Source organism: Paroedura picta, chromosome 16 (genome assembly GCF_049243985.1).
Source record: "Paroedura picta isolate Pp20150507F chromosome 16, Ppicta_v3.0, whole genome shotgun sequence".
Lineage (NCBI taxonomy): Eukaryota > Metazoa > Chordata > Lepidosauria > Squamata > Gekkonidae > Paroedura > Paroedura picta.
Genome location: NC_135384.1, coordinates 4,698,851 through 4,719,348, shown reverse-complemented (window position 1 = coordinate 4,719,348; position 20,498 = coordinate 4,698,851). Strand labels below are relative to the sequence as shown.

At 49.4% G+C, this 20,498-nt stretch overlaps 1 protein-coding gene across 3 annotated transcripts; it reads left to right on the top strand.

Moving 5' to 3' along the window:
* Positions 1 to 1,186: 1,186 nt before the first annotated feature.
* Positions 1,187 to 15,603, top strand: LOC143826268 (uncharacterized). 3 transcript variants are annotated; one of them, XM_077314981.1, is made up of 11 exons: positions 1,187 to 1,438; positions 2,507 to 3,518; positions 3,655 to 3,882; positions 4,506 to 4,733; positions 5,540 to 5,567; positions 7,016 to 8,382; positions 9,232 to 10,497; positions 11,467 to 12,028; positions 12,843 to 12,979; positions 13,509 to 13,680; positions 14,667 to 15,603. In XM_077314981.1, exons 2-11 carry the CDS (start codon positions 2,571 to 2,573, stop codon positions 14,963 to 14,965), a joined length of 5,235 nt encoding a protein of 1,744 aa, XP_077171096.1. In that variant the 5' UTR covers positions 1,187 to 1,438; positions 2,507 to 2,570; the 3' UTR covers positions 14,966 to 15,603. The 3 variants fall into 3 exon arrangements, 2 of the variants coding, with proteins under 2 accessions (XP_077171096.1, XP_077171094.1); XM_077314979.1 differs by having other exon boundaries at positions 1,187 to 1,443; XR_013227039.1 differs by lacking the exon at positions 12,843 to 12,979 and having other exon boundaries at positions 1,187 to 1,443; positions 14,667 to 14,900.
* The last annotated feature ends 4,895 nt before the right edge of the window (positions 15,604 to 20,498 follow it).

Below are 20,498 nucleotides of genomic sequence, written 5' to 3'. Positions count from 1 at the left end.
TGCAGCCAGTTGGGTGACCTTGGGCTCGTGACAGTTCTTTTAGAAACTTCCCACAAAGCAGTTCTGTCAGAACTCTCTCAGCCCAACAAGGGCTCTGTTCGGGTATAGCTACAGAAGAAGAACTGGTTTTTAGACCCTGCTTTTCACCGCCCGATTGGTTTACAATCGCTTTCCCTTCCTCTCCCCACAACAGACACTCTGTGAGGTTGGTGGTGCTGAGAGAGCTCTGAGAGAACTGCTCTGTGAGAACATCTCTAAGAGGACTTTGGCCGGCCCAAGATCACCCAGCTGGCTTCATGTAGAGGAGTGGGGAATCAAAGTGGTCAGGAATATAGGCCTATAATGGAGAGCCCTGGATCACGTGCAGAGCCCTTTCTCCCTTGCCAGTGAATGGCCTGATGGAAGCTGCTTTAAAACTACTGAAATATAATAATAAAATAGTTGGCATGTTACTGGAATCGCCATCGCCACCCCCATCATCAACAGGCAGGCCAAGAACAACCAAGAGAGGAGACAGGAGGAGTTTTAAGGCAGGAGAAGGCATTCAGGCCCTTACAGGTGCAGAAACCATGAGAGAATTCACTCCAGCTCCAAGGGGGGGAAAGAAGCAAGGAACAGGTTCTTTCACTCACGGCCGAGTCCATTAAGGCAGGAGGGGGAAAGGCTGCAACCCTCCCTCTGGAGCCCCCATGGACCCCCCAACGTCTCCGGACCCCCGGTTGTGAACCCCTACTTTGGAGGGTGGACGCTGAGGCATCGTGCCCCAGTGAGGTCTCTGCCTGTCCCAGGCTCCATCCTCACATCTTAAAGGATTTCCCAACCTGGATCTGGCAACCCTCCCCCTCCATCTCCACGTTCAAAAAGCCACGGGCGAAACTTTCCTTCCTACAGGAGAAGCCAGGATGGTGGCAGCCCTTGGACGTCTGTCTCTTGCGTAGCTGCCCTGCCGGAAAGCAAAAGCAGGAGGCATGGGCTGTGCAGATACATTACCGGATACGAAGGCTGCCCCCCTCCCCCCCATCTCTATCCAGCAACAGGAGCCCCGTGCAGAAGGGCAGAAGGAGACACATCTGGCGCCAATCTCTTTTTTGGGGGGAGATCGATCCTGCCAAAGTCCAGTTAGCACCGCTCTGCAAACAGCTCGACAATTTGGAAAGCTGCCCGTTTGGGGACGGGACGTGCCCGGGCAGGCCGGGCGACACTGGCCTTCTGTTTTGGGGAAACTGGTCCCCCCCTCCCAGACGTCTTCCTTTTGTCTGTGTTTTTGGCAGCCGTCAGGGTCCTGCCTCGACTTGGCCACACCCTGTGGTGTGAAGCTGACAGAAGGAAAGGAAAGTGAAACCCTTTGCTGGGGATGGATGGAAAACCATCTGGACCGACACGATCTTCTCGAGAGGGTATGTGAAACCAGATGGGTTGGAGCCAGGAGAACTCCAAGGTCAGGTGAGTCTAGCTGCAGGCGCTGAGGAAGGGTGGAACTGCTGCAGCTTTTCAGATCAGGGGAAAACCTTTCTGCATATTCCTTGCAGCTACATGTCACTGCTTGAGACAGGGGTAGTTTTCGTAGAGGGGCTACCATGCCCGGGGGAGAGATGGCTTGGGGAGGCATTCAGGGCAGAGTAATTACACGCCCCTCCTCTGTTTTGGATAACCCAGGTCAGTGCTGGCTAGTATTTGGACAGGCGATTCCCCTCCAAAAGGAATATTATTAATACTAATAATAATAACTTTAAGAATCAGTTATTTTTCTATCCAACCCTATTTCTATTTTTTAAATTATTATTATTATTATTATTATTATTATTATTATTATTATTATTATTATTATTATTTATTACCCGCCACTCTCGGCAAAGCTGGCTCGTGACGAGTTACAAGATAAAAACAAAGTAGAAATAATCTGTGAGACTTAGGGTGGGCAAAATCTGTCACAGACCCAGAGAATCATGCAATTGGCAAGGAGGCAAAGAGCTGGTCTTTCGGGATGGAGTCCCCAAATAGCTTACGAACCCCTTCCTCTCCCCACGACAGACACCCTGCGAGGGAGGTGGGGCTGAGAGAGCTCTGGGAGAACTGGGACTGGCCCGAGGCCACTCAGCTGGCTGCATATGGAGGAGGAGTGGGGAATCCAACCCGATTATCCCAATTAGAGCCTGCTACTCTTTGATCACTCTGCCCTGTGGAAGAGAAGAAACGCCGGGTTTTTATCCTCCTCCTTTCACCACCCAAAGGAGTCTCTAAGCGGCTTACAAAACACCTCTCCTTCTCCCCACAACCAGGTTTTGTGTTTTTGTTATTACTGGATTCGGCATGCCTGGTATGTTTTTCTGGCGAAACTAGGATTTTGGGTTTTGTAGCTCTTTATGGATGGTTATTTATGCAACCTTCAAAGGCAATACCAGAATGGTACTGGTTTGGTTGTATAGGATGATGATGATGATGATGATGATGATAATTGGCTTATTGGCTATTGATGTTGCCCCGGCTGCCCTGTTGTCTCTTCTAGATCTTGAGGAAGTCCACAGGTCCTCCTTTTCCACCCCAGGAAGCCATGGCTAGATAGTGTCCTCATGGATTCTCCTCCTCGCAGGAAAGCAACGGAGGTCAAAATGGCTGGCACAGTGTCCATTTCAGCACTGAAAAGTCCACTTCGGAGGCCACCGGAAGGCCCCCGTCAAGCCAAACAAAGTGGGCAGAGGCCTACAAGACACCCCGAAGGATCCTGGGCCACCACCGAGTTGCTCTATATCACGTCCGCAGAGCAGAAACTATGGGGTCAGCTCATGGGGGCCCTGTCTCCAACGCTTTGGGCAGTGAAGGCCTCTGGGAGGCTCCTAGGAGACTCCGGGGTCATCTCTCTTTCGGGCTCCCGAGAGGTCGTCTCGAGAGCCAAAGAGGCCATCAGTCAGCTGCTCATTGTGGCGGGCTCCATGACCAAAGTCAACATGCTGGTCCTTCGGCAAACGGAGCAGAGAGCAGCGGGGGCTTTCCGCCTCAGCCAGGGCCGCCATCTTTTCCTGTGGGAGGGAGAAGCTGCTAGATTCAGGGCGGATGCCGCCGTGAGTATCAGCCCCAAAGGAGACATCGGCTGTGGCAACGCCGTGTTTGCCCAGCGGGTGCTGAGCCCAAAAGGGTCCCCCTGCGTTCACTTCAGCGTCTTCCTTTCACGGCCGCAAGTGGTGGAGCTGGGAGCCGGAGCGGTGAAGCTGGTGCTGGAGGCCGCGTCCCAGAAAGGCCTCCGGTCTCTGCTGATGTCCGTCACGGACGCGGCGTCCTCCGCGTATCAAGCCGAGGCGGTGGCCCTAGGGATCGAAGCCTTTGAGAAAGACTTCCCCGCCTCCCCCTTGAAGACCATTCACTTTGTGTCCAGCGACGGAGACACCGTGGCCGCGTTCTGCAAGGCGTGCGGGGAACGCTGGCCGGCGGGCACCAGCCGGCAGGATGGGCTGAGGAATGTACTGCTTTCCTTGGAAAACGTCAAGACTGAGACCGTGTCCGGATACGGCGCCAGGCGGAAAGTGAGTCTTTTCCCTGTGTCCTTGGGAGGTACGACAGGGACGGGAGGAATGCAAGGGCGTTGTCTGTATGTAACGAAAAAGTTTGAAAAATAAGCATCAGGAATGCCCCACTATTCCCCTCTTTCCCCTCTGCCAGACAGATGTGGCCGTCGTCCCGCTGGTGCTGGGCTCAGGCGGAAGGGGCTGGAGCCAGCGGGTTCTCGCCGTCTCGCACAAGGCGCTGAAGATCTTCCCCCAAGCCGTGGGTCTGCAGCCGGAAGAGATCCTTTCGGTGCCCTCCTCGGCCTTCCCCGAGTTCCATTGTGGAGAGGTGTACCTGGTGCGCCTCGAAGCGCCTCAGCGGAGCCCCAAAGGCACAATTGAGGTAAGAATGCCCATGCAGCCACCCTCCTAGCTGAAACAAGAGTCTGGTAGGCTGTTTTTTGCTACCATTTTCCAGCAGCAGGTTGGAGAATACCTGGAAGTTTTTTGGGGTGGGTGGGAGGGAGCATAAGGCGGGTGGGCTTTGAGGAGGGCAGGGACCCGTGGGGCGATAGTGCTATATCTGGTGAGCCAGGTTCGATTCTGCACTCCTCCACATGCAGCCAGCAGGGTCGCTTATATGTGAGCTGTAATTCTAGGCTCCACTGGGAGGTTGGCATCCCTAACTGGCATGCAGAAGAAGAAGAAAAGCTGGGTTTTTTATAACTCACTCTGCACTTCACAAAGGAGCCCCAAAGCAGCTTACAAACACCGTTCTCTCCCTCTCCTCACAACAGATGCCCTGTGGGGTAGGCAGGGCTGGGAGAGCTCAGAGAGAACTTCCCAATGAGAACAGAACTGTGAGTGGCCCACTGTTGCCGAGCTGGCCGCACAGGGAGGAGAATTGGGGAATCCAACCCAGTTCTCCAGATTAGAGGCCGCTGCTTTTAACCCCTACACCACACAGGGTCTCCCCGTGAACATCCCTTCTGTCACGATAACCCCCTCGGTTTTCGTTTTTTCTAGCAAGCCGTTCGCCGAATGGTTTGGAGCTGCCTCTCCACCTTCTACGGGTCCTTCCAGGAGTCCATTTCATTCCCTCTCGTGGAGCCAGCCGACCCCAGCCTGGTGGGGAAAGGGGAATGGCTGCTGGTCATGCTGGAGGAGATCGACCACTTCCTGAAAGAGTTCCCGAACAGCTGGATGAAGCTGGTGCAAGTTGTCCAGCTCGGGGGGCAGAGCGCACCTTGGCAGGTTAGCCGCTGCATGGGAGTCTGAAAGGAGGATCGACCCACAGTGGGGAGGGCTTCCCCTCCCATGCTGATCCGGCACGGCACCTCCTGAAATCTCTTCCGCAAAACCAAAACATGCAAGCCCTTCATGCTTCTGTTGTCGCGCTGGATTTATTACTTATAAAAATTCTCGTCCCCTTTGGTCTGCACAACAACCTTGCGAGGCCGTTCAGGCCAAGCGAAAGCGGCAGCGCGTGCATTTACGCACGAGTCTTAGAGCGGCTTACAATTGCTTCCTCTTCCTCTCCCCGCAACAGGCCCCTTGTGAAGCAGGTGGGGCTGAGACAGAGAGCTCTGAGAGAACTGATTGGCCCAAGGTCCCCCAGCAGGCTTCATGTGTCTCTGGGCATTTAGAGGCAGAAAGAAAGAACACAAAGAAATACTCACAATTTGAGCCCGCAGTGCAGGGATGCATCCTGGGTCCCGACTTTATGTCCCAGTCATGCAGGAGTTGAAGGTTCTCTTCGATTGCCACGCATTCATAGCCCAATTCAGATTGTGTCTGCAGTGTGCACAGAGATGGGTTTCAGTTTCCCCCGCGTGCTATTTACCTTACTGTAAAACAGTCCTGTGGGGAGCTACCAGGCCTCTTGGGGAAACCCACAATTGTACAGGACACGAGGGGAGGACCTCCGACGCAACCTGTGTACACCATAATGTGCAAAGAGCCATTTGTTTGGTTCTTCTTCTCTGCCGCTAAACAGCAGAGCCTGGTAGATGGTGGCCATTTTTAACCCAGTAAACCAATGTATCATTTTTCGTTTCTAGGTGGGAGAATGCATCACTACTGCCACAGGTATGTTTCCATCGCTGGCTCAGTGATTTATCTTATTATTTCTGATATTTTTTATTCCACCATTTGAGCAAGAAGAAGCGGTTCTTATATGCCGCTTTTCTCTACCTGAAAGAGTCTCAAAGCAGTTTCCAATCGCCTTCCCTTTCCTCTCCCCACCACAGACACCCTGTGAGGTGGGTGAGGCTGAGAGAGCCCTGATATTCCTGCTTGGTCAGGACAGCTTTATCAGTGCTGTGGGGAGCCCAAGGTCACCCAGCTGGCTGCATGTGGGGGAGCGGGGAATCAAACCCGGCTCACCAGATTAGAAGTCCGCACTCCTAACCGCTACACCAAGCTGGCACCAAGTACTGTGTAATTTAAAATGCAGCAGAAAAGCATATTGTAGTTAAATTCCAGTTGCAGCCAATGCTTGACAAAAGAAGCAGATTGGGGGGGGAACAATATTTAAAAACCCACACGCTGGATTTTCTTCTGCATAATGACCATCTAAGCACAGCGGTTTGAGTTTGCTTCCACAGCGGCAAAAGCCACTGTGGTAATTGTGGTCGTGTGGTGGGGCTGTGTGTATAGTAGATTGAGTGACCGGTTCTTCCCCCTGTGAACACCCCATTTGTGGTTTTGCAGGGGGAAACAGTTCCCTTCCCAGCAGCAGAATAGCAGAACAGGCTGTCCAGGCGGTTCCCATCCATTTGTGAATTCACACATGAAATTTGCTCATGTTGTATAGCGAAAGGGCAACTCCTTGGAGCCTTGAGTGCGAAATGGCCTTTGGGCCCACAGGATCGATACTGGGTAAACCTTGAGGTGGACAATTATTATTTTTTTTTAATCCTGAGGAGTTGAAAATCGTTTGAGAGAATAGTTTCTCTTCCTGTAGCAACTGGTGTGGTAAAAGAGTGGTTTCTCTTGCATATTTTTCTTCCTTTCTCAGGGAAGCTGGTTTCGCAAACCTGTTTGGCCACAGGAGACATGTGTACACAAAGCAAAATAGTGCTCCCGTAGAGCATGTACAAATGTACCCTGACAAACAGACTTTGTTGAACTGTTTCTTTGCCCAGGAAGAGTCCAACATCACTGTGGGACCAACCGGTTTTAATGCCAATTATTTCCTCAGACTTGCCTTTCCTCCCCTCAAGTTTCAGGTGGATGGTATGCCTCTTTTTCAAACTTTGGTAAACCCAAGGGTTTTGTTTTTTAATACTTGACTTTTATGTCCTGTGGAAATGAGTCGTAAAATTCCTTGGTAGGAGGCAGGATCGATTTTCAGAGGGGGGCTTATTGATCTACATCACAACTCTTTATCATGTTCACGATGTTTCCGCTTTGCATTGTTACCGGACTCCAAGTGGCCCAGAGATCTCCCAGATCTCCCAGGAGAACTGGATCCTGCTGTGTGTTTCTGTAATATAAACAGGGCCTGATATTGAATATCCCCCTTTCCCTTTCAGAACTTGTGGGTATCTGTCACCCGGAGGACCCACTTTTCCTCCAATACCTGAAAGAGTGCCCAGATGCTTTTCGGCAGTTCGAGATGCAACTTAAGGAAGTTGGTTACAGCATCCAGATGTTCTCTTCTTGGGGGATTTTGATGTTCAGGGCCTTGAGTCCGTCTGTGGAGCTGTATAACTTGGGAATGTCATTCCAGTCCACGCGGGAAAAGTATTTGATGCATTGTGAGACCAGGATAGATGTGATGGAAGCTTTCCTTGAACAAGTGGCCCTCGCAAATGACTTCAGATCCATCAGGATCTTCTTCCATGACAGAATGTGGATCGTGGGCCTCAGTGATGAACTTGCCTCCTTCTTGAACCGCCTCTTCCAAGTGGCCTTTCAGAGACAGGTGGTGAGCCTAGAATGCCCAGCTGAACCCGTGGGCAGGTGCGCCATCGCAAAAGACGCTTTGGTTCAGGAGAGTCTCAAATCCGGCACTCCCGTAACCATTGACATCTTGGCCCAGTCTCCCCCCGTAATCCGATTTGGTGGCCGCCGTCACAGAGTGGAGGAAGCAGAGAGACGCTTCAGAGAGCTCCTGAGTGGCTTCCACATCCTTCCAGTCCCTCTGTCAGACCTCCAGGCTCACTTTGTCAAGGCCCAGTGGGGCAGCCTCTTCCACAATCGCTTCTTTTTAGAACAAGGCATTCCTTCCGTCTTGGAAATCTCCGAAGTTGTTCAAGTCGCTGGCCTTGACTTGGGCGAAACGGAGGAAGCCAGAGAGCTCTTCCTCAAGCACGTGGGCGAGAGGATGGTGGAGATCGCAGAGGAGGTGAGGTGGGTCACCTCGTGCGAAGGCTGGAAGAAACTCCTTCAGAGGTTGGGATCCCACAGGGAAATAGCCCTTCATGAGACCACATCTGGGCAGGTGACAATAGTCGGCATCTGTCCTCACATCATTGAGGTGGAACAAGCCATCCGGGAGTACCTGTGGGACAGTTCTCCAGTGGAAGAAAGGATAACATCCGATAGGCCAGAACTAGTCATGACCCAGCAAAATCTCCTCCGTATAATGAGCTGGGAACATCTCATGGTGAGCGTCCAGGTCATACCCGATAGTCAGATTTTAGCTTTGCGGGTGAGCGGCCTCCGGAAATTGGTGCGGGAAGCCCTACCCGTCATCAGGAAATACTTGGATTCCCTCATGCTTGGGAAAATGCCTCTGAGGAAGAAGTGTCTGAGCAAATACTTCCTGGGGGCCGGAGCAGCGGTGGTCCGGGAAATTGCCCTCCGACAGCATTGCATTGTGAAGATGCGGGTGCAGGAAATAGCTGAGTGTTCTGGCAAGGAGACCGATAGTATCAGCAATGGACACAGACGGCAGGTAAATGATGATGATGATGATAAACAACTCTATTTTTATAGCCTGACTTTCCCGATGGGCCCAGGGTGGTTCACGACAAATAAAACATACCAATAACATTTGCCTAGATAAAAGCAGTCTATATTATTTTTAGAATCTCCTCTTTGAAACCTTACTAAGGGTGGTTAAATTTTTTGTTGGGCGGATCAGTATTTTACGAGCAAGGGTTCTTTGTCAGGAAGGCCAGCGATTCCTTGCTGTTAAATTTCTGTCTTACTGAAGATCCTGGAGGGGCCTTATCTCCCCAGGGAAAGCATTCTGCCTGGCCAGGGCTAGTTTGACAATGCAAAACCAAAAAAACGGAACCAAACCCTACCTGAACAGAAGTTGGGAACCCAAAAGTTGAGCTGTAAAACAAAAATTTAAAAAATCATTACAAATATTTATTAAACAGAGTGCATCAATAATATATTAAAAACAAAGTAAAAACAACGCGTACCTAACTGCACGTGACCAAACAGACCAAATGCATTTCGACCCACCGGGGTCTTCCTCAGTGGTCAATATATTATGTGAAATACTCTCTTGAATCAGAACAAAATATAAAGGCTTGCTGGTTGGCTTTGTTGACTTTGTCTGTTTTGGTGGAAGACGCGGCTCAGGTTTTTGTCTTCTAAAATAAGGGTAGAGCTACATGCTCTGTTAGAGACCCCCATTCCTAAAAAATGAGATTTTGTTCTAGATGGGGAATCAGGTTTGTGTATTCTGTAGGTAGACCGCAAGGGGGAATACAATTATTATCCCTTATCGCTAGACCCACATGGAGGCATATAATGGCTCTGATCTGAGATTTGGCATTTTACCCCCTAGGTATTGCTTAAGAACCGCCTGTGGGAGATTGAAGCACTGGGCAGAGAGGACCACGTGGCCTTACTGAAACAAGACTTGCTTAGCTTCATGGCCAGTTTCCGGGAAAGAAACATCTGCAGCGAGACAATCTCAATGTTCAGCGACCAGTTCCTCAAAGAACTTTGCAGCGGCACGTCACGAGCGTTTCCTGTCGACCTCCGTCGTCCGAAGCAGGACGAGCTTCAGATCTGTGGGGTCCAGGAAGATGTGGAGAACGTTATGGAAGCTGTTCATGCCAAGATCGAGGAATACCAAGCGGAATGGATAGAAGTCACGGCTCAGTATGAAGAAGTGCCGTGCATCTTCCTAGAAGAATTCTTGGTTCGTGGGCTGCTCCCTTCCAACCCTCCCGCAAATTCCGACCTCCTTCCTGGAAATCCGGCTACTGTGGTTTTCAGGGGCCCTCGTCGAAAGGTGGTAGAACTGGAAGGGAGGTTTAAGGAGCTGCTGGGTGGCTTCCAGGTTATTCCAGCCTCCCTATCACACCTCCAGTCGCAGTTTGTCAAGGCACGATGGGGCAGGCTCTTCCACAAGAACTTCTTCTTGGAACAGGACATCGCTGCCACGTTGGAGGACTCCGGAGCTATCCAGGTTTCTGGCCTAGACTTGGGTCCCATGAAGAAGGCAGAAGAGCTCCTTGTGAAGCACGTGTGCGAGAAGACCATGGAGATATCCGAGGAGGTGAAATGGGCCACCGCGTGTGAGGACTGGCGGGGACTGCTGTTCAAGTTGGAGTCCCACTGGGAAGTAGATCTTCATCACACTTCGTCCAGCTTGCTCTTTATGGTGGGTCTCTCTCCCGATATCCCCCACGTCGAACAATCTGTTAAGGAGTACCTGCAAGACCATTCTCAAGTGGAGGAACGCTTGAATGTCACCAGGCCGGAACTCGCTTTAGCCGGGGAGAATCTCTTCCAAATAACGGACTGGGGTCACCTTGAAGTGAACGTCCGGGTCCAGCCGGACAGCCAGATCTTGTCCCTGAAGTTGAGCGGCATCCAGAAACACGTGAGGGAAGCCATGGGGGTCATCAAAGCGGACTTGGATTCCCTCGTGCTCAGTAAGCTGCCGTTGAAGACGGTGGCTCTCGGTGAATACTTTTCCGGAGCTGGAGCAGAGACGTTGCGTGAAATAGCCCAAGAACAGCATTGTGTTGCAAGGCTGGAAATTCAGAGGAGCCCTGGACGTTGTGATGCAATCACCGATAGCAATGGGAACGGGGTGCAAGTAAGTGAGAGAGTTAACTGGGCGGGTTCCTTCATTTCTCTGCTGTTCATTAATGATTTATTCTGCTAGTCCGTGACTGTCCGAAACAGCTGATAGACTGATTTGGTTCCCCTCCCTCTCCCCTTTTTCCAAAGACATGTTCGGTCAAATGTCTACCCAAGGAAATGGATAGCTGGAACTTGCAGATGGGCTTGGTTAGCTGGGTAGATTGGGAGGGTCTTTCTGAGTTGAGGATCTATCACCGCCTTTCTCAACTTTTTTTAGCGTTGAGAAACTCCTGAAACGTCCTTCAGGCTTCGAGAAGCTCCAGAAGTGGTGTGATCATGCAGAATACGGTTGAGATGCATCGCTGAGGACATACCCACCAGGGGTCCCTCCCCTTCCCACCCCCTCCTGCCCTATCAACTGGCCATTTTGGGGGAGGGGCGGGTCAAGATGACCATCTATGGTCACATGACCTGAAATGTTTAACAAATTAAAAAAATATATTAAAATTAATTAACTCCCACTCGTTCAGGAACCTGACAGGGCCATCAAGAAACCCCGGAGTTTCATAAAACCCTGGTTGGGAAAGCTTGATCTATCGTATTTATTTGGGCAATGGGCTGGCTGGGAATCTATTGCACCGTTTTGGCCCTGGGTTACCTGGGGAAAGATTTATTTACTTAAAACTGAGTGCAGTTTTTGAATGAGAGCCACGAAATGTCTGGAGAGATGGCTAGAAGAAGCCAGGTTTTCTACCATCATGGCTTCCAGGTGGAGCTGGCATCTCTTTTCTTCCTAGAACACTGGTATTGATTTATTAAATGCCATCGCAGCTACCAAACTTGATTTATAAGCAGGATTCGGCTTAAAAAGTGTGAGTGTGGGGAGGGGGACAGGGAATCTAAATGTGTGGAACGAAATGAATGTGCATAGCCTGCTTTTGCGATTCTAGCCACCGTTTTGGGCTTCTTTCCTTTCCCCCAGGGTTTGGCTGAGATCAGCTGTGCTGCGATCCACGTGGTGGGCAAAGAGAGCCACGTGGCTTCATTCAAGCGAGCCGCGGCCGACTTCCTCGCCAAGTTCCACGAAGAAACCGTCTGTAGTGCGGAGCTGCCGGCCTTCAGCACCGAGGACTTCCACGATCTCTGCGAGAACACGCTGCACCGGTTCCCGGTGGCTCTCCGTCACCTGCGAGACAAAGTTCTCCGGGTCTGTGGCTCCCGAGAAGATGTCGAAAACGTTCTGGAAGCCATTTACGCCAAAATCGAGGACGCCACTCACTTAAAGATCGAGAAGGATCATAATCAGTGGCTGGAGTCCAAGCTGCTGCGTGAGACCGTCCAGTGGCACCACAAGACCAACAACGGCTGGTCCACCTTTGACATGGCGACCAACCACCACCTGGAGAAGGCCTACCGGAAGAAGAAAACCAAGGCCCACCTGCGGTGGGATGGACAGGAAATGGAGATAAACCTCTTCAAGAATGAAGCCTTCATGCCAAGCCATGGGGCCACTTTCAAATTGCGGAGGGAAATTTGCTTGTGGGGTAAGGCGATGTGCATCTCTTCGCCACCAGTGTGGGGTAGTGGTTAAGAGCAGTAGCTTCTAATGTGGTGAGCCGGGTTTCATTTCCCACTCCTCCACACGCAGCCAGCTGGGTGACCTTGGGCTAGTCACAGTCCTGATGGTGCCCTGTCAGAGCTCTCTCCGCCCCACCTCCCTCACAGGGTGTCTGTTGTGGGGAAAGAAAGGGAAGGGGATTGTAAGCTGCTTGGAGACTCCTTTGGGCAGTGAAAAGTGGGGTATAAAACCAGACTCCTTCTTTCTTCATCCCCCTTCCGTTACCTACACCAAAAAGGATTGCTACAAAACCACAGCAACCTTTATTAAACAAAAACAACAAAATGTGGCATTTTCGTCTCTTGACACATTGTCCATCTAGACCTAGGTGCTTTTGAAGGTGGCATTTCCATCTCTCTAAACCCTTCCCCCAAGAATTCCGCACTCTCCGATTTATACGACATCCAGAAGAAGTCACAGCGTCCACCGCATCAAAACAGCACTTTGAGTGAGGGACTCAAATCATGCCCCTGTAAAATGTTCTTTGGATTTGGGGGACAAAAAGAAGCCTGAAGGAGCAAGATCAGGGCTGTCGGGTGGATGGGGTAAGGTTCCCCAACAAAATCCTCATACTACAGGCTGAGGATGTCATATTCACTAACCAGCAGGTGCCCCTAGGTTTGCCAACCTCCAGGTGGAGCCTGGAAATGTCCCAGAATTCCAACTGGCCTCCAGATGACAAGATATCAATTCTCCCAGCCTCACAGCCAGAATAAAAACGAAATGCCGTCTCATTGCAGACAAGAATATCGCCCCGCACTGGGAAGCGATGGACCAGTGCCTGGTGAAGAGAGTGAAACTCCAGAGAAGCTCGGAAGAATACCAGGAGATTGTAAAGAATTTGAATCGGACGGGCGGTCCCTTCAGAATCCTAAAAGTGAGCCTTGAAACTCACATTAAGGAGGGGGCGTTTTGCCTTAAAACAAAAGAGGACTTTGTGATCACAAAGGCAACGGGAGTTGGGTGTCTCCCACATGCCTGGGCCTTCCTTTTCTGTTTGTGACCACAGCCTGCATACACAACACGCACATTGGATAATGCACTTTTAAAGTAGATGTTCTTGTTCCACACAGGGAAATCCAGCTGTAAAAGCACATTGAAAGTGCATTATCCAACATGTGCAGAATGGGACAGATTCTCCATAGGAGATGCCAAGGACTGAATGTGGAATATCCTGCCTGCAAAGCACAAGTTCTCTTCCTAATATCCTCCTCTTTTAATATCTATCACACCGGTTCTCAGATTGCCGATTTCACATAGCTTAGGAGACAATGTGGGAATTCACCAATGGCAGCTCCCTTTGGCCTTTGGGAAGTGCAGTCCATTATACAGCATCCCCCCTTGAAGGGTACAGAGTGACATCTGAGTAGGCCACTCACCTGTCTCCCTGTGGGTTTCCCACCCAGGTGGAGAGAATCCAGAATCGCTACCTGTGGGTCTCCTACTGCTGGAAACGCAGCTGGATGGATAAGAAGAATCCGGACGGGGTGCAGAACGAGCGGATCCTCTACCACGGGACATGCCCGGAGAACTGGTGTTCCATCCAAGAGATTGGTTTCAAGAGCACCTGCAGGAAAGGTAAGGTCTGCCAGTGAAGTCTCCCCCAGGCCCCCCACTCTAGGGTCAGGGCATTCCAAAAATATTTGGCGGGCACCAGGGAAAATGTCAGCAAGTACTACAGCACCCATGTGGGGGACCCTTGGTATTGTTGGTGTCATGTTGCCCCATTGGTGCCATGCCATCAATAAGGGTGGCTCCCTCTCATTAAAGGTCTGAGGGGTCTCCCAGTATTTTAACATGTTGTGACTGTTTCATCTCACCTCTCTCTGCCTCTTGAATTCCTAGGCGGCTGGGTGTAATGTTTATAAGCTTGTTATCTCTTGAGAGGCCCGTGTAGCGTCTGAAGGGAGATTAAATGTCTTTGGGGAATGTTCAGGGTTCTCAAAACCCTGAGTTACTTTCACTTTGGGGGGGATGAAAGGGCTTTTCTGTGGGAATGACCTTTGGTGCAAAAACACCTGGGAGAAGGGGGGCTTGGGCTGTAGCTTGTATCTATTTTGAACTTACATTTGTATTCTGTCTTTCACAATGTTTGCCTGTTGTGATCATCTGCCTGTTATTGCTCTAGGCCAGGGGTAGTCAAACTGCGGCCCTCCAGATGTCCATGGACTACAATTCCCATGAGCCCCTGCCAGCGGGTGCTGGCAGGGGCTCATGGGAATTGTAGTCCATGGACACCTGGAGGGCCGCAGTTTGACTACCCCTGCTCTAGACGGAATTAAACTCCTTATGGACTTTCTTCTAAAGGACTGCCTGAAATAATTTTCTTTTAGCAATGGGTGGGTAAGTTGGAGGGAGACAGACATGTCACTTCCGGAGACACGGCAGGGAGGCCCAGCCAGCCGACATCATCTCAGGGTTACCTCGAAGCCTGCAAAAGTGTTCTGAGGTTCCTTCGCAGCCCAAAGGTTGAAAAAACTGCTTAAACCGGTAGCTTGCTCTGCTCTGTTACGGCCATGCCCAAGCGTATGACGAACACCTCTCTTCCTTCTGTTTCTTTGCAGGGGGCCTCTATGGCCAGGGCATTTATTTTTCAGAAGACGCCGCCCATTCTGCTTTCTACGCCAAACCCGACTCCAGCGGGCACCGGTTTATGTTCCAGACTAGAGTCTTGACTGGAGAGTTCACACGTGGGGAAGAAAAGATGGTCCTCCCGCCCATAAAACCAGGGGGGGAAGGGCGGTATGACAGTCTGGTGGACATTCCCAGCAAGCCTGCCATCTTTGTGACGTTTTTTGACGACCACGCCTACCCCGAATACCTGATCACTTTCTGTGGGTCGCCTCCCCGACCGCAGCAGTAGGGGAGACGGCCGGACATGTCTGAATGTAGACCTGGCTTTATACTGAACTCGGGAGGTCAAAAGTTGGAAACTCCAGGGTGGAACCCGGAAAGTTTTATTTTAAGATAATAAATCTGCTCCCTAAATGACAATCATAGAATCATAGAGTTGGAAGGGGCCATACAGGCCATCTAGTCCAACCCCCTGCTCAACGCAGGATCAGCCCAAAGCATCCTAAAGCATCCAAGAAAAGTGCGTATCCAACCTTTGCTTGAAGACTGCCAGTGAGGGGGAGCTCACCACCTCCTTAGGCAGCCTATTCCACTGCTGAACTGCTCTGACTGTGAAATGTTTTTTCCTGATATCTAGCCTATATCGTTGTACTTGTAGTTTAAACCCATTACTGCGTGGGTAAACCCATTACTGGGAAGAGAAAAATGTGTGAAGACTCCAGGTGTTGGGTTTTAGTTTTAGGTTTTTTTTAAAAAAAATCAAACTTCCTTTTGGCTTTTGTAGTTTTCTTGGTTTTAGGGGCCGTGTTCTGGTCGTTTTTGCTCCTAACGTTTCGCCTGCATCTGCGGCTGGCCTCTTCAGAGGTCCATCACAGCAAGATGTTCATCTCTCGGGCATGATGTGAAGAGAAGAATAAGAAGGGGCAGTTTTTATACCTGACTTTCTGTATCTCATCTCTTCTTTGCTGATGGGGGAATTATTAGTGGCCAGACCCCCTTCTCACTTTGAGAGATAGTTTATAGATAACATAAACATAAATGCCCAACTTTAACACCTCAAATATTAACTTGCAGCACACTGTCTGGCAGCAAATGGATTTTGGATTGAATGCCAAATGCATCTAAATGCAAAAGGTACACATTCCACAGCCCATGTAAATGGGAACCAGTTTGAAATTTGGTTAGGTGTCGCTCCTTTAACACTTAGTAGGTCCTGATTTTTCTGGACCCTTAGGGACATTCCATTTCCAAAAATGCATATAAGAAATTACATCCTCTGGAGTGCAAAACATTCTGTTGTATCTCCAGTTGCCAGTCCCCAGGTGGGACCTGGAGATTCTCTAGAATTACAGCTCATCTCCAGACTACAGAGATCAGATCCCCTAGTGAACGTGGCTGTCGTCGAGGGGGCATTATGCAACACTGAGGTCCCACCCAAATCTTGATATGAAAAAACGAATTGTGCTGCAAATGAATTTCTACAAGGAGCCACCTATGCCTAAATATCTCCCAGACAACCTTCGGTTGGGGAGGAGCATAAGGAATTTATGGTTTGAAAATACACACGTAACGAACCTATATTTCGACAGAGTTTCTCCCTCTCCACATTGCCAAAGCCCAACTGGAAGGAAATGCAGACCACTCAATGTTTCTTTTCCAAAAATGCTCAATTTAATCAACATGGGAAGCAGCTAAAGATGGCAGAAGGTAATGAACAAAGCCGGGGGTGTCGAAGGAGACTGGACTGAACACCTGCATTCCACAACACTCCATCTTCCGGCATCTCCTTCAATACAGGAAACATTGCAAAGTAATGGGAAGACTCTAAACTGAAGGAAACCGGACTTGAGTAGTGATGGTCCTGGATCTTCATACTACTCAGGACAGTGAGAAATCAAGAATTAGACAGCAGTTAAAATAATCACCCCAGTAACTTAATGCTTAGCCAGGTTTTCTCTATCTACCTATCAGCTAAAGTATCCTAAACTTGTGAGATTGCTACAGATCCTAATGATTGATCCACCCAGATTTTATTAAAAGCTACCAGCACAGAGAAAACCTTGGGGCCCTCCTGGCCTTCCTCCTTTACTATTTTGAAGGTGGCAGAGGAACAGCTGAAGGTGGAGTGGAATTATTTGTAAACTTCATGTCACGGCAGAACAAGACGGGATTGTCCCCCAAGCCCAACTGGTATTGCCAGACGTACATCTGGCTTTTGGGCTGCAGGGTCACATGGATAGACTCTTCCACGTCGGTGGCTTCGCTCCAGTCTTCCTGATTGGTTTGGACAGATTGCCCCCCGAATTCGGTAGACACGGAGAGCTGGTACTTGGCAACGGCTGCGGTGAGGGTTCCGGATTCATACGAGGCGCTCATGCTGACGTTCCAGCTACGCTCCAAACTGTTCATCTCCTTCTTGTTGTACCCCACCTTCTTTGTGATCTTCTTGTCCCACACGATGGGGCTGTCGGAGTCGTTGGAAATGGTCTTGATGGCCTCCCATCTGCCATAAGCTGGGCCTTGAATGACGGCCAACCCTCCAGGGAGGAAGGTGGCCACATTTGGATGGAAGGAATGGGTTGCTGCACCCTTGTTTTGATCAAAACTGGTGCTCTCACAGTAACTCAAACCCCATTTATCCTCAGGTTTTACAAAATAGTAGTAACCCTTAATACCCCAGTAATAAAGGCCATTCCGGCAATCGGGGTGAAGGGAGTATTCAACTGCATTTTCATCTGTATTCATATTCGTGACCTTGCGGTAGACGCCTCTATCCTGGAAAATGATGTAGAAGTGGTTAAAGGCAGAGAGGTAATGGTCCCCTCCCTGGCAGTTGGGGTGGAGGCTGTACACGACGGCACCCTCATCCGTGTTCATGTTAGAGACACGGCGATAGTTGTCTCCTCTGATGATGTAGAAAAGGCCGTCCTCATGGGCTAAGTAGTGGTCTCCATCTTTGCAAGCGTGGTGCAGGCTAAATACTTTCAAGTCAAGGCCACGATTGAAATTGGTGGACTGCATGTAGCAGTCCAGGTCGGAGCGGACAATGTAATAATAGTTTTCCACCCCGCAGAAATCGACTCCTGGAGCTTTGTTTTTGGGGACTATTTTGGACATCGTGTTTGATCCTAGGAGACAAGAATAAATGATACATGTAAATAGATCAGAATGGGATGCAGAAGGAATCAAGGACTCGTCTAGGTTGACCGGCAAACATGATCGGAACAGGTTAAGAAATCGAATTGAATGTATGCTAAAAAGGATTGCTCCGTAATGGCACAGTTAATGGTCCTGTCCTTATCAGCAGGGCCAACCACAGGTAAGTGATGCGTTCTGCCCCTTGGAATTCTCTGGAAGGGCAGAACCTACAGTGGCCCAAATCTATGTGCCTCGGACTCTTTCCATGTGATCAGGAATCCTGAATTCCTGGTCAGGTGCAGAGAAAGACGTGCATGTGCATAAACATGCACACCGACTCCATTCCACTCTCATGCTGAATATAGCCAATTCAGGGGTGCAAAACAGGCCTCAAATTCAGATATAACCAATTACGGGAATTTTAAATTTGTGTCCTGGAGGATCGGGTTTCAGATGACTCTAACCATCGCGTTCAAATTCTACTTTGATTTTTGCAATTTGGAACAAGATTGAAAAAGCCCAGGAAGATTTTCTGATCAGTTGTTGCAGAATTCTTGTCAAAGAGATGTCTCCTAACCCTTTCATAATTGCAGCAAAGGGGTTCTGACAAGAGAATACTGGTTGCTAGAGGAGCCAGGATCCTCTCCGCACGTTATGAAGGGTACAAAACGAATCCCCGCTGCCTTTCTCCTTTGTTCATATCCTCAGATCAGACGTGGATGGGGAGAAGAGGTTTAAGCCTCCTCCTGTGTCATTTTCCCAAACAGAAACAGCCCCGGGAGACAGTGTTTGAGGAGGGGGGGGGGAACATGTCATCCCTGGGATAGTAAGGTATCCTAGAATTGGTTCAAGTTGGGGAAATTGGAAAGGTGGAATCCCCTTCTCCACAGGTCCTGCAGTCCTTGTTCTTGGCAGGCAAAGATTGAGGAAAACACACAACATATTTGTCGTTGAGGGTGAGAACCCTGACTAAATCTCTGCCTCTAAAAATGCGTTCTACAAGCTGCCGAGTCCCACACATTTCTGGCAACGATGATGTTAGTCCCATATGTTGCACACAGAGCCCATGGCAATACTTACACAGGGAAATGGCAGGGACAAAATGGCGTCTCAAAGGAGGCTGAGGAGAGATGCCGGCAGGTTCTCGGTGCTGAGGTCCGAAGCAGCAACTGCTGGATCACCTGCAGAAAAGACAGTTTGCAAGTAATATGAGGCGGGTGATTGATTAGAATTACTTTTTAGCCCTGTCAGGAGTTTCATCTCTGACTTGAGAGCCAGCTTGGTGTAGTGGTTAGGAGTGCGGACTTCTAATCTGGGGAGCCGGGTTTGATTCCCCACTCCCCCACATGCAGCCAGCTGGGTGACCTTGGCCCTGCCACAGCACTGATAAAGCTGTCCTGACCGAGCAGGAATATCAGGGCTCTCTCAGCCTCACCTACCTCACAGGGTGTCTGTTGAGGGGAGAGGAAAGGGAAGGCAAATGTAAACCGCTTTGAGACTCTTTCAGGTAGAGAAAAGCGGCATATAAGAACCAACTCTTCTTCTTGCTCAAATGGTGGAATAAAAAATATCAGAAATAATAAGATAAATCACTGAGCCAGCGATGGAAACATACCTGTGGCAGTAGTGATGCCTTCTCCCACCTAGAAACGAAAAAAGATACATTGGTTTACTGGGGTTAAAAATCATATAAGAACCAACTGGGCATTTTATAACAAGGAAGGGACCAGTGACTGAAGCAGTCAAGAGTCAGTAGATTTCTACATCTTTGTTTTTACTATTCAGTCAAGAAGTCAATATATCTAATTCTCAACATGGGCAAACCTGTGGATACTTAAATCCAGAGATGGGAACCAAGACCAAACAGGACACCTCTTTATACAAACCTGAAAACACCCCAGGTTTCCAGAAAACTCTGAAAAAGAAAAAGAAAAGACTGGGGGGAGGGTTAGATCTCCCCGAAATAATAGAAACAGTACCAGTAGCTTTAAAAAAATGAATGCCTTCAGTAGCCATTGCTAGGCAAACAATATTTCCGTCACCCAAATTGAATGGGTTGTAAATTTAGTTGTGGGAAATTAGCTGAGCAAGAAGGGACCATAAAGGGATCTCCATCTATGTATATCAGGATACTCCCTCAAGAAACTCTTCAAATGAACCAGCCAAGATGTAAGCTGGAAGATTGTTTTTATTTAAGGAGAGTTTTGAGGAAGATATAAATACACATGCTCAAGCAAATGAAATATACACACAAGAAGTTAAAGAAGGAAAAGTGGGGCTGAATGGGAATAGTTTTGAGGGGATAATAGTTACCGTCTCAACGTGAAGAAGTAGTTTCGTGGATTCAACGAGACAAGTAGTGCTTCGGAGAGGACATAAGCAGGTGGCCTGAACAGAACACCCTGCACAGAGATGTTAGTTGCTCCGTTTTATAGAAAAATTGCAACCTTGGGTGTGATTAGAAGGGTGTGAGATTGACGAGATGAGCCTATTGTCCCAAGTAGATTAGCAGCACCTTTCTTTGAGAGCTTATTGTTCCAGGGATATACAGCTTGGTACTGGGTGGGGAGAAATACCTCTAATCAGTCTCAGTCATTCAGTTCTGGTGGGTGATGGACGAGACATCTTGGCTGGTGCCCATGTTTTCTCCTTAGGAGTAGTCAATGCACCCTTTTGAGTTTAGA